Raw genomic sequence first — 17,399 nt, 5'->3', positions numbered from 1 at the left:
TTGGATCTTATTAGATTCTTTACGACATGCATTCAAAAAAAAAGATTCTTTACTGATGTAATCTTTCGAACACTAATAAGACTCATTTCCTAAATTAGTCTAGTTATGTTGATTTGATGAATATGATAATTTTGAACCTGGCTTTTGTAGGTCTGGAGACGGTTGCTGCTTCAATGCTCATATGAGGAAATTGATCGGAACCGAGTTTAACCGCACCGGTATACCGAAATTGTTTCTTGACCTAAGTGTCCGTTGACCAAGCCAACTACAGATAAGATTTGGTTTTCCAAATGTCAAAAAGGCTTCGACTGGCACTTGAGAGGCCTAAAAGTGATGGACTTGCTTTGATGCCTTCGGTCCAGCTACGAGTTGGATTCGGTCGGTTCGAGTATATAATTAAAATACTTGTATAATATCCATAATTTTTTGGGTCCATATCGGATCCGGATCGGATTCGTATATCTAAGAACTACAAAGACAAAAACAATACACAAATTTCATCTAATATAGCCAAAATATGTTATATATATCTAAAATATTTTAAAATAACTTAAAATAAATTATTAAAATTTGTTTAAAAAATTGAATTCTAAATTTTACATTTAAAGCTTTATATTAATTGAAAATGTTACTAAAATAATAATAAAGATTGTTAACAAAAAATATTGGGAAAATTGACATTTAAATCACGAACTTTCAAATTTAGTTGAAAAAAATATAAACTTTGAATAGCCATTTTAAACCACAATTTAGTTTGACTAAACCAAATTACACATGACGTTAACTCGAGTAACAAATTGATTAGACAGTGTTAATCTCCGTCTCTAATCTCCGTTAAGTTTTATTTTTATTTTCTTTAAATGCATCCAAAGGTAATCGAACCTGTGACCATAGACATTCTCGTAGCAAAGCCAAACCACTAGACTACTTGCAATCTTTTTAAATTAAATCAAAATTCTAATAGATATTATTATGAAACCTCTAAATCATTTTCTCCAACCATAAATCTCTAAATGATTTTATAAATGTTAAACTTGTAAATAACTTAACAATTGAAAATTTTGTGAGTATTATTAAAAATATTTAAAAATTATAATAATTATTAAGTTATTTATAAGTATTATTAAAAATTATAATTAAAAATTTTGTGAGTATTATTAAAATAATAAAACTTATAGATAACTTAATAATTAAAAAATGTTATTTGATATTTTTAATAATTATAAATAACTTAATAATTATAATAATTTTAATAATTAAAAATTGTTTTAATAAATAAAAATATCGTGAGTATTATTAAAATATTAAAAATTCTAAGTTTTAATAATTAAAAAATATTAGTTAACAATTATTTAATTATTAAGTTTTTTTTTAATTATAATTTTTAATAATACTTATAAATAACTTAATAATTAGTATAATTTTCTAATATTTTTAATAATACTCACAAAAGTTTTAATTGTTAAGTTATTTAACAATTTTCACATGGATGCGATAGTACCTGAGTGGTTTACAGAGTCCATATGAGTATGTTTTCTATATTGATGACAAAAAAAAGTTTTAATATTTTAACAATATTCACAAAATTTTCAACTACTAAGTTATTTACAATTTTTAATATTTATAAAATCATTTAGAGATTTAGGGTGGGAAAAATGATTTAGAGGTTTCATGATAATATCTATTAGTATTCATTTAATTTAAAAAAATTCATAGTGGTCTAGTGGTTCTGCGTTGCTACGAGTCTGTCTAAGGTCACGGGTTTGAATCACTTCTGATGCATTTTTTTAAAAAATAGAACTTAACGGAAAATAGAGACGGAGATTAACACCGTCTAATCAATCCGGATCGGTTCTTCATAGATCCGGATCGGTTCGAGTATATAATTAAAATACTTATATAATACCCATAATTTTTCGGGTCTATATCGGATCTGCATCGGATTCGTGTATCTAGGAACTAAAAAGACAAGAATACACAAATTTCATCGAATTTAGTCAAAAATTTAAATATATCATGTATATCTAAAATATTTCAAAATAACTTAAAATAAATTATTAAAAAAAAATTTAAAAAATGAATTCTAAATTTTACATTAAAGCTTCATATATAGAAAATGTTACATAATATTCACGTTTTAAGTTAGGTATGAATCGGTTCTTGTTAGGTCGGATTATTTGGATCGGTTCTTTTCGAATCCAGATCTATTCGGGTATAAATTTTTTGAACCTAAAAGTTACTTATAAACTTTCGGATCGGTTCCGGTTCAGATATTTTCGGATCGGTTTCGGTTTGGGTCTTCGGATGCAGGTTAAAATGTCCAGGTCTACTCTAGGTGTTCCATCTCTTCCACACTGTATTTCTTTTTACCTTACTATTACCGATAGAAGAAACGTTCTTCATGTGTAAATTACTGAGACTGTTGATTGATGTCCGTCTCAATATCATCGTCGTGATCAACTCGGTAACTGTTCACTTTAATTGAGTTTTAGATTAAACATAAGAGAGCATTGTAGTTAGTTGGTGTAATAGGTCGATGTTTTCGTTTAGCAATTCCCACGACTTACGACATTATTCACTAACATAAATACTCAGACCATCCTATTTACTTGCATATTGGAGAATTTCTATAAATTAATACTTGATAAATTAATAATTTCTATAAATTAATAAATTTCGTCGGTCTTAATTTGGATCAGTGTAAAATATGATACAAATTGATAAAACAATAAGATAAAAATATTTTAAAATTTTCATACAAATATATAGTCCCACTAAAATCATAAATTAATAATCTTTCTCTACATAACTTCAAGAAAATCACCTATTAGCAGCGTTCGAACCCATGACTTCTTAGGTTGAGTTTAACCACTGGTGAGATTTACATGGGTGATTACCAACCCTCCTCGATGCTTTCGACGGGTTTGGCCAACCCTTAGTACCTCAGATTATCCGAACGGTCATTAGGCGTTAGTCAGATCCTCTCGAGACTCCGGATACCAGGATCATCAAAAAAAAAATATCGGTAAAATCAAATATTTTCTTATTTTATAAATAAAAATAATCAAAAATAGAAATATCTAAAATCTAAAGTCCTAACTTTATTAATTTATAGAGATTCTTTTGTATTTAATATTTATATTTCTACTGAAATGTTCATTGAGGGATGACTAAATTGGTCGCTTAAGAACATAAATAAAACTTTTCATGGTTTGAGTTTTTTTTTTCTATCAATGCTTTATATGTCTAGTGGATATTACTTTGTTGATGTGATGTCTCTCTAAATGAAAATCTTTACAAATCCTGTCCAATTCTCGAGACGAGGAACAAGTATCTTCCTCTAGTTAGGTTAGGTATCTTATTCATCTTATCTTGGCAAACTTGAATTTTTTACATTCTGGCCCACTTTCCATTTTCATTCTTAGTCACTTACAACTTGTGATATAATTTCTGTTGAGAGAAAGATCACACTGTCCTTTAACTAGAAGAAGAAGAGTACTACTGTGTTCCTCATATCTTATTACTAACCAAACCATCCAAACCAGATCCACATCAATTTCTTTTCAAAATTCGAAATCCACTGATGTTAGGAATTTTGAGGCTTCTAAGTCAAATGATAGTATAGTGAAGTAAGTTGTCGAACCAGTTCTGAGAAATTTAAAATCAGAGAGAATGCAAGTATTTGCCTAATCTAAATGCAACCAGTGATTTGATGAATTCTAAACTAATGATTAAAGCTAATGCAAAACAGTAAAATGATACTCTTAAGCTATTGGAAAGGAGAACTCATGGGTATAGGGATTTCAGACCTTGGGTGATCAAGTTTCAAACTAAGGACGACAAATGAATCAATCAAACTATTAACCTTAAGCCTAGACACAATTCTAAGCAGGCTCTATGTCTAGATGAATGCTCATTTGCTAACATGTCTCAAACATCAAATGTCTTTGGTTGAATAACATGCAAGCAATCATTACTAACAAGTCTATTAGCTATCTTAGCATCTTTAACAACAAATATCTTTGGCAAAGTACACTAAGAGCCTAGGAGAGTTGACTCAGGCATTTCATCAAACACCTTTTAGGTGGAAAATGCCTAGAGATCACCCTTTGAGTGGCCTACTCAAATGATGCATTAAGATCACTCTACTAGCAAGGAACAAGTATGATCTATACCTAAAACATCCTAGAACTAGCCTAATCACCCTTAATCACCCTATCCCATGAATCCAAAAGGTGATTACTCACTAATCTTCATGATTCCTCTTAAACCCATGGTGGATTTCAGATAAATCATATAGAGAAATAGAAGAGAAACTCACAAGAACACAAGAACAATCAACACTACAAGAAAACGCATGCCTAACAACCAAATATTACGACTATCAAAAGGTGGTCGTAAATTACGGACTGCTGTACGACTAGGTTACGACGAAGTCAACATTAGTCGTAATGTCGACGTAAAGTTACAACTAAATCACTGAGTCGTACATTAATCGTAAAGTTACATCTAATTTACGACTAAATTTATATGTAGTCGTACATTAGATGTACCATTACGACTAACTTACATCTAAATAATTTACATCTAATTAACGACTAAAGGAGTCATAAATTAGTTGTAATATTACGACTTAGGTACATCAAAATTGTTTACATCTAATTAACAACTGATTTACGAGAAAAAAGTTGCACTTTGGTAGTTAAGTTATAATTTAAACGTAAATTAGTTGTAACATTGTACGTACCAAAATCGAAATTTCTCTATAAATATGATCTTCTCCCTCATTCTTAAGATGCACAAAAAAACAAAAAGAGCAAAAAAAACGGGAAATAGTTAAAAAAATGTCCGAAAATATTTATGGCTTCGGAGTTGGATGTATGCGCATAAAGATTCAACAGGAAAAATAACAGACGAATTTCTGAACGGAGCAGAGATATTCATGTACCAGGCCGGACAGACGCCTCTCACAAAGGAAACGGGTAAAATGTTCTGTCCATGTCGTAAATGCAAAAATACGAAGTTTGCTGCTAGTGAAACCGTTTGGAAACATATAGTAAATAGAGGATTTACTCCACATTACTATATTTGGTTTAACCATGGAGAGGGTGATAATAGGAATGAAGCTAGTGGTAGTAATCATGTTGAAAATGTTCGTAACAGAGATGAACCACATTTGCCTTCTGAAAGTGTTATTCAAGAAAATCATATGTTAGATCATGATAGAATGCATGATATGGTTACCGATGCATTTCGTGAAACAACATCAGTAATAGAGGAGGTTGAAAATGTAGAGGGGCCTAATTTGGATGCAAAAAGATTTTATGAAATGCTAGCAGCAGCAAATGAGCCAATCTATGAAGGTTGTAGAGAAGGTCTTTCTAAATTATCTTTGGCAGCTAAGATGATGAATATCAAAACTGATCATAACTTACCTGAAGTTTGTATGGATGCATGGGCTGAGTTGTTTAAAGAGTATTTGCCTGAAGATAACTTGTGTGCTGAATCTTATTATGAGTTTCAGAAACTTGTTCATAGTCTTGGCTTACCTTCGGAGATGATTGATATGTGTATAGACAACTGTATGATATACTGGGAAAAAGATGCAGAATTATTAGAGTGTAAATTTTGCAAGAAGCCAAGATATAAACCGCAAGGACGTGGACGAAATAGGGTGCCGTACCAGCGGATGTGGTACTTACCAATCAAGGATAGACTCAAGAGATTATATCAATTTGAAAAGATGGCAGCGTCGATGAGATGGCATGCAGAACATGATCAGAAGGAAAAAGAGATCAATCATCCCTCTGATGCCAAAGCGTGGAAACATTTGAATAATGTCTATCCTGATTTTGCAAGCAACCCCCGCAACGTTTATCTTGGGCTCTGCACAGATGGCTTTAGTCCATTTGGAATGTCTGGAAGACAATACTCTCTCTGGCCAGTCTTCTTGACGCCATACAACCTTCCACCAGAGATGTGTATGGAAAAAGAATTGCTTTTCATGAGTATATTGATACCTGGACCCAAACATCCCAAAAGATCCCTTGATGTTTTTCTACAACCTTTGATTGAAGAATTGAAGGAATTGTGGTCAACAGGCGTGCAGACATATGATTGTTCAACGAGAACAAACTTTACAATGCGAGCAGTTCTACTGTGGACTATTAGTGATTTTCCTGCATATGGGATGTTGTCGGGCTGGACGACGCATGGGAGGCTATCTTGTCCATATTGTATGGGAAGCACAGACGCATTTCAGTTGAAGCATGGTAGAAAGACGTCCTGGTTTGATTGTCATCGGAGATTTCTTCTCATTAACCATCCGTACCGAAGGAACAAGAAACACTTTCGGTCAAAAAGGATAGTAAGGGACACCGCTCCACCATATTTATCTGGAGAGGAAATCGAGAAGGATATTGATTACTATGGTGGACAAAACACAGTTGCCAAAGGCGGTAATTGGCATAATCCTCCGAATATGCCTAATGGTTACGGGACTCAGCATAATTGGCACAAGAAGAGTATATTTTGGGAACTTCCATATTGGAAAGATCTGCTGCTGCGCCACAATCTGGACGTGATGCATATAGAGAAGAACTTCTTTGACAACATCATGAATACGTTGTTGAACGTCCCTGGGAAGACAAAAGATAACAAGAACTCAAAGTTGGATTTACCTGCATTATGTTCTCGGATTGAACTGCATATTATGAACGATGGGAGAATTCCAGTTCCCATTTTCAGATTGTCAGCACAAGCAAAAGCTGCGTTGTTCAAGTGGGTGGCGTCAGATGTGAAGTTTTCTGATGGATATGTTTCAAATCTATCAAGATGTATTGATCATCAGGGACAAAAGTTTTCAGGAATGAAGTGTTTTTATGCAACGACTTCTGCCATTTGCACTTGCGGAGTTGCTTCCAAAAGAGGTTCACGAAGCACTTGCAGGTAACAAATTATTAAAGTTATTATTTCTTCTTGTTGGAAAAAAACTTATGATTGTAAATTATGTGTAGGCATCGGAGCTTTTTTCAGAGATCTTAGTGCACGCACCTTAACTGTAGACGTCATCACACAACTTGATGCGAATATCCGGATCTTGATGTGTAATTTGGAGAAAATTTTTCCTCCGTCATTTTTTGACGTCATGGAACATCTGGTTATCCACCTTCCGTATGAGGCAATGCTACGTGGACCTGTTCATAATGGATGGATGTATCTTTACGAACGAGCTATGAAATATTTGAAAGGCAAAGCAAAAAATCTGGCAAGGGTGGAAGGTTCAATAGTTGCTGGGAGTTTGAATGAGGAAACATCTCACTTTACGTCCTACTACTTTGCGTCACAAGTCCGGACCAAAAAAAGGAATACGAGCAGATATGATGATGGTGGTGTTATGCCGACATATATTGTTGAAGATGTTCCAGACATATTTACTCAGATTGGACGGCTTGGTGGAAAACTAAAAGAAGTTTGGTAGTCAAGTTCTGAAGACGCACATAGTACCCACACATATATACTTCTTAACTGCGAGGAGATTGAATCATTTGAAAGGTAATTGAAATTATTATTTCTGTTAAATTATACCACACATATATAACATTTAATGATAATTTTTTTTTAAAACAGCGATTTTGTTGCCCAAGTCGAAGAAGCTATACCAGGAATATCAACTGCTGATCTCAACAAAAGGAAAGACCAACACTTTGTGAAATGGTTAAAAACGCAGGTACGTCGTGTATCTAATTAATTAACATGAAAATTAATTATATATTTGGTTAAGTCTTTATACAAATAAATGTTGATGTTCCAGGTTGATTATGATGATCAATTTTTATCCTCAATGGTTTCACGAATTGATACAAGGTCTGGTCGGTAAGGTCACCATTGCATCTATGTATTTCACAAGAGGATACACTTTTCACACTTACGAATATGGAAGTCGACGAGCAACAATGAACTATGGAGTATGTGTGAAAGGTGAAACAGATTGCTATGGAATCTTAAAAGAGATCATCGAAGTGGAGTTTCCCGGTGTAGTGAAGCTGAAATGCGTGCTCTTCAAATGTGATTGGTTTGACCCCACAGTCAATAGAGGTGTTCGATATAGCAAGTTTGGTGTTGTTGATATAAATGCTTCACGGAGGTACAACAAATTTGAACCCTACATATTGGCTTCTCAAGCAGATTAGGTTTGTTTTGTTCCATACCCGAAGATCAGACAATCTGGAATATCTTGGTTAGCCGCTATAAAAGTTACACCTCGGGGCAGAGTTGTGAATGATGACCCACCGCCATTACAAAAAGATGCAGTAAATGAAGTTGAAGTACCCGAAAAAGTAGAAGATGATATCTTACTTATTGATCCGCATAATCCGGGATACGAAGAACTTCTAGACGATGCAACGAATGAAGCAAATGAAGATGAATTTGAAGAAAATGATGAAGCGGATGATGTTTCTGATGACGAGTGTCAAGTTCCATTATGTTATAACGTTTTTTTTTTCCATTATGTTAGAACGTTTGTGTTTAACTTTATATATTGTAATGTTATGATAATTATATATATATGATTTTTGGAGTATGAAAGAGTATTAAACTTATGATGTTTATCTATGATGTTTGGGGTTTGGGATTTTGAGTTTAGGATTTAGGGTTTAGGGTTTAAGGTTTAGGTTTTAGGGCTTAGGTACGACCACGTTACGACCGAAACATATACAATATGATGTTTGAGGGTTTGGGGTTTAGGGTTTAAGGTATAACGAAGCTAATTAGTCGTAGGTACGACTCATGTACGACTAACTTGTCAAATAGTCCTAAAGCAATCGTACAATTACGACTCATGTACGATTAAGCTGAATATTAGCCCCTCATTGGTCGTACAATTACGACCAATGTATGACCAAGTTGTCAAATGTGCCCCTATATATACTCCCTTCTTACCATCTGATATCATAAACAAAATTTACAAATCTTAAAAAAAAAAGGAAGTGAAGAGAGTTGGGATCATAAGTGGAAATAGAATTCGGTTATCTATTCGTTATGTTGATTCTATTTTCTCTTGTGATTCCATCTCTTTTCTCTTCCTTTTTTTTTGTAGACTTTAAAAATTTGCTCACATGAAAATTAATCCATATATACAAATTTTAGAAAAAAAAAAGAAGAAAGATATGGAAACATAAGTAGAAACAGACACTTCCTTATGTTTCGTCATTTCTACTTGTGATTCCATTATCTTTCTTCTCTTTTTTCATAATTTATGTAAAATTGGTAATAGAGGTTTATCATAATTTTTGATAAACCTCTTCGAATTTTTTTTATTAAACGTTGGTCCCAATGTGGTCGTACAGTGCATTTGTCGTAAAGGAGTTATAGATTAACAACCAATGTACGACTCATTCGTATTTAGTTGGTCGTAATGGTACGACCCTTGTACGACTTTTGTGTATTTAGTCATTAATGAGTCGTACAATTACGACTAATGTACCACTATTAGTCCTTTTTAGTCGTACAAGTACGACCAATGTACGACCACAGTCAAATCTCTATATAAACTCCTCACCACGAAGCCATTTCGTTGCTCATTCCATTCTCACTCCCCTCTCTCTTACAACCTCAGAGCTTCTCCCTCTCTAGGTAATTTTTTTTTTGTTTTAGTTATAGGTGGTTAATTAGTTAGGTGATTAGATTAGGTTTGGAATTTAGTTAGGTTATTAGATTAAGTTTGGAATTAGTTAGTATGATATTAAAATGTGTTTATAATTTTTTTAATTAATTATTTGAATTCATTTTAGTTTTTAATTTTTTTCAGATTGACGATCTTATATGGCTGGCGGTAGAAAGAGACTTAGAAACCGTGGCGGGGGGACTTCTTACGGGAGTACCTTTCTCGGCCAGACGGATCCATCAGCTTCTACCTCCCGCACCCCAGAAACTGTCCCTGAGAGCCAAATTCCTAGCGTCCCGTATGTGTCTCCGCAGGCGCCATACGATCCACATGCATACTATCCGCAGCCTTACGTCGACCCGACTACATACTTTACTTATGAGGAGGGTCGTGATCATCAGCAGCCTCATGATCAGCAGCCTCATGATCAGCAGCCACAACATCCACAACAACCTCCACAGCCGGCACAGCCGACTCCAGAGCAGGTTCCATACCAGCCTCCAGAGGAGGCTCCTGCAGTTCCTGGTCTTCATCCAGATTTGATGGTGCCACCGAATGCACCTTATGCAAGATATTCTGTGGAAGACATTCTCGGGATGCCAGGACGAGAAGGTTTACCCGTCCTCGATCCATATCTACGACCCGGCACGACTTGGTAATTAATTTTAAATTAATTAAATTATTTTAAAATTTACATTTAATATTTAATTATATATATAAATTCTTTAAAATTTTGTAGGTTTAAAGCGGACAATGATGTGGGCCAGAGCGTTGGGGACATCATCAGAGCAAACTTTCAGCATGCCCTTCCTAATTGGACTCTTACACCGAACCACGTTAGCATTACTTGGTTCAAGTGCTTCGCGGTTAGTTTTAAATTAAATTTATTTATTTATGTTTAAAATTTTAAATAATTTGGCTAATTAATATTTTTCATTATTTTTTATAGCAAAAATGGCATTGGTCCACTGGGATCAATGAGACGGTGAAGAAAGCATTCAACAACAAGGCAATGCTCCGTCTCAAAAACATTGTTGGCGACTGGAAGGACAAGTGGAGGTTTATCGGGGATGATGCAAAACAAACGTACCTCAGCAATGACGTTTGGACTGGCTTGAAGGCTTATTGGCTTTTGCCTAAGTCAGTCCAAAGGTCTCTTAAATGCTCGGCCGCCCGGCTAACCCGTGATGCTCAAGGTAACCTACCAATACCTCATACTTCCGGACAGACTCCACATGCCAAAAGGGCATTGCAAATTGTAAGTTTTAGATTTTTTCTACATTTTCATTACATATATATTATATATATATATATATATATATATATATATATATATATATATAATATATATATTGTTGTTGTTTTTAAATATAGGCTGCCAAAGAAGGAGCGCCGCCGACTCTCAGCCGACTCTACAAGGAGACCCACTCCCATGCCGATGGCCAATTCGTACATCCACGAGCAGAGCAGATCTACAACGATGTAGAAGCTCGGATTCAGGAGGTCCAGACTCAGCGGACGCAACAAAACCCGGATGGTCCACCAGTCCAGCTTTCTGCCATCGAACAAGATCGAATTTTCGAGCAGGTAAAATATTCGACCTTTTTAATTTATATATATGCATATATTTATTTGATATATGTACTAATAATATCTATTTATAAATTATATATAGGTTGCTCAGAAGAGAAGGAGACGTATAATTGGGATCGGGAGTGTGAATGATGTTCCCATGGCGAGAGCAGAACACGCTGCTCAAAGGGAAGAAGAGTCCTCGGTCCAGAGGGAGTTGGAAACTGCGAACCAGAAGTTAGCCGACCACAACGACAAATTTAAGTCGATGGCAAACATGTTCGATATGCTTCTAGAGACAACTCCAAACGTCGACCCGTCGGTTACAGCATCGTGGAAGAACCTGCGTCCGACCTTCGTCCCCAACCCTACTCCGGAAGAGCAGGAGGATTTGACTCGGCGTGCCGAGGAGAGGAGTTCTGAGTTTTTTTATGATCTTAATGCTTAGTTTTCGGTTTTAATTATTTTGTATTTTGAAAACTTTGAATTTATGAATGTTATATTATTATGTTTTTATGAATTTAAATGAAATTCGTAAAATATTTTATTTTTTTTTAAATCTTTTTTTTTGTAAAATTGAATTATTAAAATTAATTTTAATATTTAAAATCGAATTATTAAAATTACAGATTCGATGTAAGTTAGTCGTTATATTACGACTAATTTACCTCTATTTAAAACAAGACTTTACGACTACTTAACAACTAATATTTAACATCTACTTTACGACTAACACTTTATGACCCACTTACGACTACATTTATTACATCTCCTTTACGACTAAAGCTTTATGACCCGTTTACGACTACATTTATTACATCTGATTTACGACTAATTACTTTAATCGTAAAGGTACGACTCCCTTACGACTAATATATTTAATCGTTAAAGCCCAACCAATTAGTGATTACGACCAGCAGATTACGACCAATCGTTATTAGTTGTTCATTGGTCGTAATACCCTTTTTACGACCAAGGTACAACTAATCGCGTAGTCGTTAAAGACCTGTTTTCTTGTAGTGCAAATCCAAAAGAGAGCTTTTCTTGAGAGAGTTTTGTGTATTCAATAGATAAAAGATAATCTGCCAATGGTGGCTACAAAGCATACTTAAACATTAGGTTTTCAGTGCAAAAACGTGCACAATAAATTGCAAAAAGGTCCTTCAAAAATAATAAAATCGTGCAGCTGGTGATGCGGAGCGACCCCTGAGAGTCGCTCCAGCACGTCGCTCTGGCTTCGGGAGCGACCTCGGGTAGTCGCTCTGAGGGGTCGCTCTGACCTCGTTTCTTCGTGTCTCCGAATGATGAGAACGCGAGCGACTTGGAGGTGTCGCTCTGGGAAGGTCGCTCTGAGAGGTGGGGCACAGCGACTCCGTAGGGTCGCTTCAGGAAGGTCGCTCCGATGCTTTGCTCGTCCAATCATCTTCCTTTTCACATCTTTTGAGCTCCAAGTACATCCAAATGTCTCCAATAACCTCACTTGGCACTCCAGTACCTAATAGAGACTTATGCATGCAAAATGCAACCTAAATATGTCTAAATCCTATTATATATGATGAAAATGCTTATGAATGAATGGTTAAAACAATGCAAATATGCAAGACATCAACTCCCCCACACTAGTCCTTTACTTTGTCCACAAGTAAACTTTCAAGAACCAAGCAGAAGAGGTTTGAAGGTGGGGACTCATAATCAAAAGAAACTCTTCTTAGTTCTCAACCTAAAAACCTTGCATAATCATACCAAATAGCAAGAGGAAGGACTTTATCCATCTCTAACTTCTCTAGGCCTATCTCAGCTCCTTTGATCTCTACACTCATTAATCATGCATCTACAAACCACAAATCCACATCTCTCTAACATTTATGAAGCAAACTCAATAGACATCTCACAAATGGTCAACTGGTCCAAGTCATTTGGTTCGGTAAGACAAAGACTTTAATGCAAGTGAAATCAGAGGTTCAAAATGATCTTTTAAGGTAGTTTACTCTCAAAACAAAGTAGCTTTGACATTACACATAATATATCTAAGAAAGGGATCAACTCATGCATACAATGCTCAATCTCCATTGTTCTACCCTTTCCCAAGCACACAAGATATTCAATTATTCCTCAATGTCAAACCCAACTCACATCTCTCACCAAAAGATCCCAAGAACATTTTTCACATCAGACTCTTTCCTTTTGAAATCAATAAGGGATTTTCACAATTTTAAAACAAATCTGAGCTCCTAACAACTTTGCTAGCCCCCTTTTTATTCTCTTTTTTTTCTTTTTTTTTCTTTTTTTTTTCTTTTTTTATTTGGGGGCCAAGACTTTTCACAATAAGAGCTAGATACTTCTCCACTTATCCCAAAAAGACTAATCATTTAAGCACAAAGAGTCAAACCTTTCATATTCCCAAATCACAATCACAACACTCACCCCCTTCCTATAGCTAGACAATAGAGCGACTAATCTAGCAAGAATGGAGACTAAGCATTGTCGTTCCCAATACTCTCAACATTATGCACATGTAAAGCTTTCCAAAGAGGCCTCACTCAACAAATAATGATGGTTTAAAAAGGAGGTATGGGTTTTGGGAGTGGAGTACCACTTGAGTTTGTCAAGAAGAATGGTAAAAAGGATGGGACAACTCAGGTGTGTATATCCATGACTTAGTACACAAGAGACCATATGCAAGAGACATTAAAACAGGAGCTTGCTTCAAAGAGAGAGTATCAACAGTCAAATGAGTTTCAAGAGGAGCATTCAAGGCGCGAAGTTTACAAGCTTTCCAAAGGGTGCTCAAGCTACTTGTCATGATTACAAAGGTCAACAAATTCAGTACTTAGCATGAGCTCTTTACAAGGTTGAAATTCCCCTAATGCATGAATGCAACCTATATGCTTCTAGACTCAATCTTAAAAATGCAAATGATGCAACTAAATGATTCTTTTTGTGTTTTTCAAAAAAAAATTTATTTTTTTGGATTTTTCTATGCAAATAAGAATGTAATATGCAATGCATGAGACTCAAAATCATGAAAACAAACATGATTAAATACTTGGTACCTCCCCCACACTTAAATCACACAGTCTCTGTGTGAGTGAGGTACCAAATGGAAATGTGAAATACAAAGAAAAGTGGGGTTGTGTGTTACCTTCTGTGGAACGAGGTGTGAATGTCGCTGCGACAGGTCGCTCCCAGCTGGAGCGACTTTGGTATGTCGCTGTGAGAAGATCGCTCTGAGGTCGGTTTCTGTGTTTCCACTCGGGTGTGACGCGAGCGACCTCAGCATCTCGCTCTGGACATGTCGCTCCCAGGTGGAGCGACCTAGAGGTGTCGCTGCGATGAGATCGCTCTGGTGTCCGACTTTCTGCTCAATACCTGCACACAACTTCACTTTCCCATTGTTTTATGCAATAAAATGATAATGCAAATACTAATGCAATATATACAAGGATACTCATGGGACTTCTTCCCAAGTGAGCTTGTTTTAAGTCTCTAGCTTGACTTTGCCTCCTTTGGATTAGGCTGGACTAGGTGCAGAAAGTGGAGTTGACACCCCATCTTCCTCAGGTGGTAGCTCATCAAAGTGATCATCAGCAGGAGAAGGATTCATCTCTTCAATGGTGAAGGCTTGTCTAAATACAGTGGGGTTCTTCATCTTCTCCTTGATATCAAAGTGGAGGATGTTCTCCTTGCCCAAATGGAGGTCAATCTTCCCTTTCTTCACATTCACAATAGCTCCTGCTGTAGCTAAGAATGGCCTTCCAAGAATCAATGGGTCTTGAGCCTCCTCACCCATTTCAAGCACCACAAAATCTGTAGGTATCTCATACCTTCCAATCTTCACAGGAAGGTTCTCTAGGATGCCCATAGGATACTTCACTGATCGAACAGCTAACACCAGAGAGAGTCTACACTTCTTGTATTGAGTGAAGCCAAGCTTCTTTGCCACAAACAAATGCATCAAGCTGACACTAGCTCCCAAATCGCAGAGACATTTCTCAAATACCATAGGTCCAAGAGCACAAGGTAGTGTGAAGCATCCTGGATCCTCTAGCTTCTCTGGAGCATCAAGCCTCTGAATGATGGCATTGCACTCATGACTCAGAACCATCATGCCCTCCATCTCTTTCTTCTTAGCAGCTACTGCATCTTTCAGGAACTTGATGTATTGAGGAATCAGCATGAAAGCATCAATGATGGGCATTGTAACCTGAGCTTCACTCATCTGCTTCTTAAACAAAGCCTTGTACTTCTGTAGCAGCTGCTTCTTGAATCTACCAGGGAATGGAAGCTTGGGTTCATAGGGAGGAGGGACAGAAGAGCTCTCACCTTCTCGAGCAGCAGATTCACCATCTTTTGTAGTCTTCTTTTCTTCTCCAACCTTTCCTTTACCCTTATCTTTCTCAATCTTCTCCAAGATCTCATCATTTGTCTTCTCATCAACAATGACCACTTCATCATCTAGATTGATGGCTACCTCCTCACCTTGTTTCTCAGCATCCTTGGTGAGGATTCTAGGAGGTAACTGCTTACCACTCCTGAGTGTGACAGCTTTTGCTTCCTTGGGGTTTTGATCAGATTTTCTAGGTAGAGATCCTGGCTGGCGATTCTGGTGGGTGCTCATGGAAGCAAACTGATTCTCCAAATTCTTGACAGAAGAAGCAAGGTTGGAGAATTTGTTGTTGAGCTCATTATAGCTCCCATCAATCTTGGAGTGAAGGTTCTTCAGCTCATAACCCACATGCTTCTCACTTCTAGTCTGAGACTCCAAGATCTGTTTCAGTAAGGCATCAGTGCTGCTCTCTTGAGGGGCAGAGGAGCTAGGAGAGGAGTTTTGATGAGGCTGATAGTTGCTCTGCTGGTTGTTTCTAGGCTGATAACCACTCTGCTGGTTGTTTGAATAGGGCTTCTGTTGGTAGTTGTTGTACTAAAAGTTGGGTTCCTTCTTGTACCAGCTACCATTACTGTTGATGAAACACAATTCTTCTTGCCCTTCCAAACCCTCAACCTCATTGACAGTAGGAAGTATCTTCTGGCTTGGGTTGCCAACAAAGTTCACTTGCGCTTGTGTGGCCTTATCAGCAATGAGTTTCTCAATCTTCTCCTGAAGAGCCTTTATCTCATTCCTTGTTTGATTGTCATCACCTCTGCTGCTTCTGTCATGGTCCCCACTGTAGACTGCATCACTCTTAACTATGTTGTCAACCAGAGCCTCTGCCTCTTCCTCTGTTCTCCCCAAAAAGAACCCATTGCTAGCTGTATCCAGTCTGGCTCTGTACTTAGGAAGAGCACCTCTGTAGAATGTGCTCAGCAAACTCTTCTTAGAGAATCCATGGTGGGGCACTGAGCTTGGTAACCATTGAATCTCTCACAAACTTCACTGAATCCTTCCAAGTTCTTCTGTTGGAAGCTGGAGATCTCATTCCTTAACTTAGCAGTTCTTGAGGTAGAGAAAAACTTCTCCAAGAATGCCCTTTTGCAGTCTTTCCAAATGGTGATGGAGTCACTTTGTAGAGACTTCTCCCATTGACGTGCCTTATCCCCCAAAGAGAAAGGAAATAGCTTGAGCTTTAAGACATCCTCTGACACACCATTAGTCTTTGACATACCACAGTAGCTGTCAAACTTATCCAAGTGATCAAATGGGTCTTCCACAGCCAGACCATGATACTTGTTGTTCTCTATGCAGTTTAGCAGTCCTGACTTGATCTCAAAATTGTTAGCAGCCACAGCTGGTGCTCGGATTCCAAGTCTAGGACCATGGATGTTGGGGCAGTCATAAGTGCCAATGGGGCGAGCTGGTCGCTGTTGGGGCCCTTGTGGAACATTGTTTACTCCATTGGGGTTCAGAGGATTTTGTGGATCAGCCATCTCAGCTTCCTGTGTCTGCAGTAAAGCTTGTTGCTCTTCTTCTCTTCTTTTTCTAGCACACTCTCTCTTTAAAGCTCTGATGTCTGCGGCTCTTGGAACAAGGTTTGATGTACCCTTGCTCTTCAAGTTCATACACCTGAAAATCACAAAGAGTGAAGAAGAGAATCAGTAACTTACAAAAATAAAAATGACTTAGTCTCAAGCAAATGACTAAATCTCAATGTTCAAATCAAACTCAGAATTTGGCAACGGCGCCAATTTGATGTTAGGAGTTTTGAGGCTCCTAAGTCAAATG

The 17,399-nt window shown here is 36.7% G+C and overlaps 1 protein-coding gene and 1 non-coding gene across 2 annotated transcripts; both read left to right on the top strand.

The window, feature by feature from the left end:
* The first annotated feature begins 5,743 nt into the window (after positions 1–5,743).
* LOC130494932 (uncharacterized) lies at positions 5,744–8,533 on the top strand. The gene is made up of 6 exons (XM_056985778.1): positions 5,744–6,929; positions 7,017–7,476; positions 7,630–7,716; positions 7,814–8,146; positions 8,273–8,477; positions 8,519–8,533. Exons 1-6 carry the CDS (start codon positions 5,744–5,746, stop codon positions 8,531–8,533), a joined length of 2,286 nt encoding a protein of 761 aa, XP_056841758.1.
* An 8,027-nt stretch (positions 8,534–16,560) lies between these two features.
* LOC130495311 (small nucleolar RNA R71) lies at positions 16,561–16,666 on the top strand. The gene has a single exon (XR_008934583.1). It is a non-coding gene; the product is annotated as a small nucleolar RNA R71 (small nucleolar RNA).
* The last annotated feature ends 733 nt before the right edge of the window (positions 16,667–17,399 follow it).

The sequence above is a fragment of the Raphanus sativus genome, chromosome 5, assembly GCF_000801105.2.
Source record: "Raphanus sativus cultivar WK10039 chromosome 5, ASM80110v3, whole genome shotgun sequence".
In the NCBI taxonomy this organism is placed as follows: Eukaryota; Viridiplantae; Streptophyta; class Magnoliopsida; order Brassicales; family Brassicaceae; genus Raphanus; species Raphanus sativus.
This window is presented reverse-complemented; position numbering and strand designations above follow the sequence as displayed.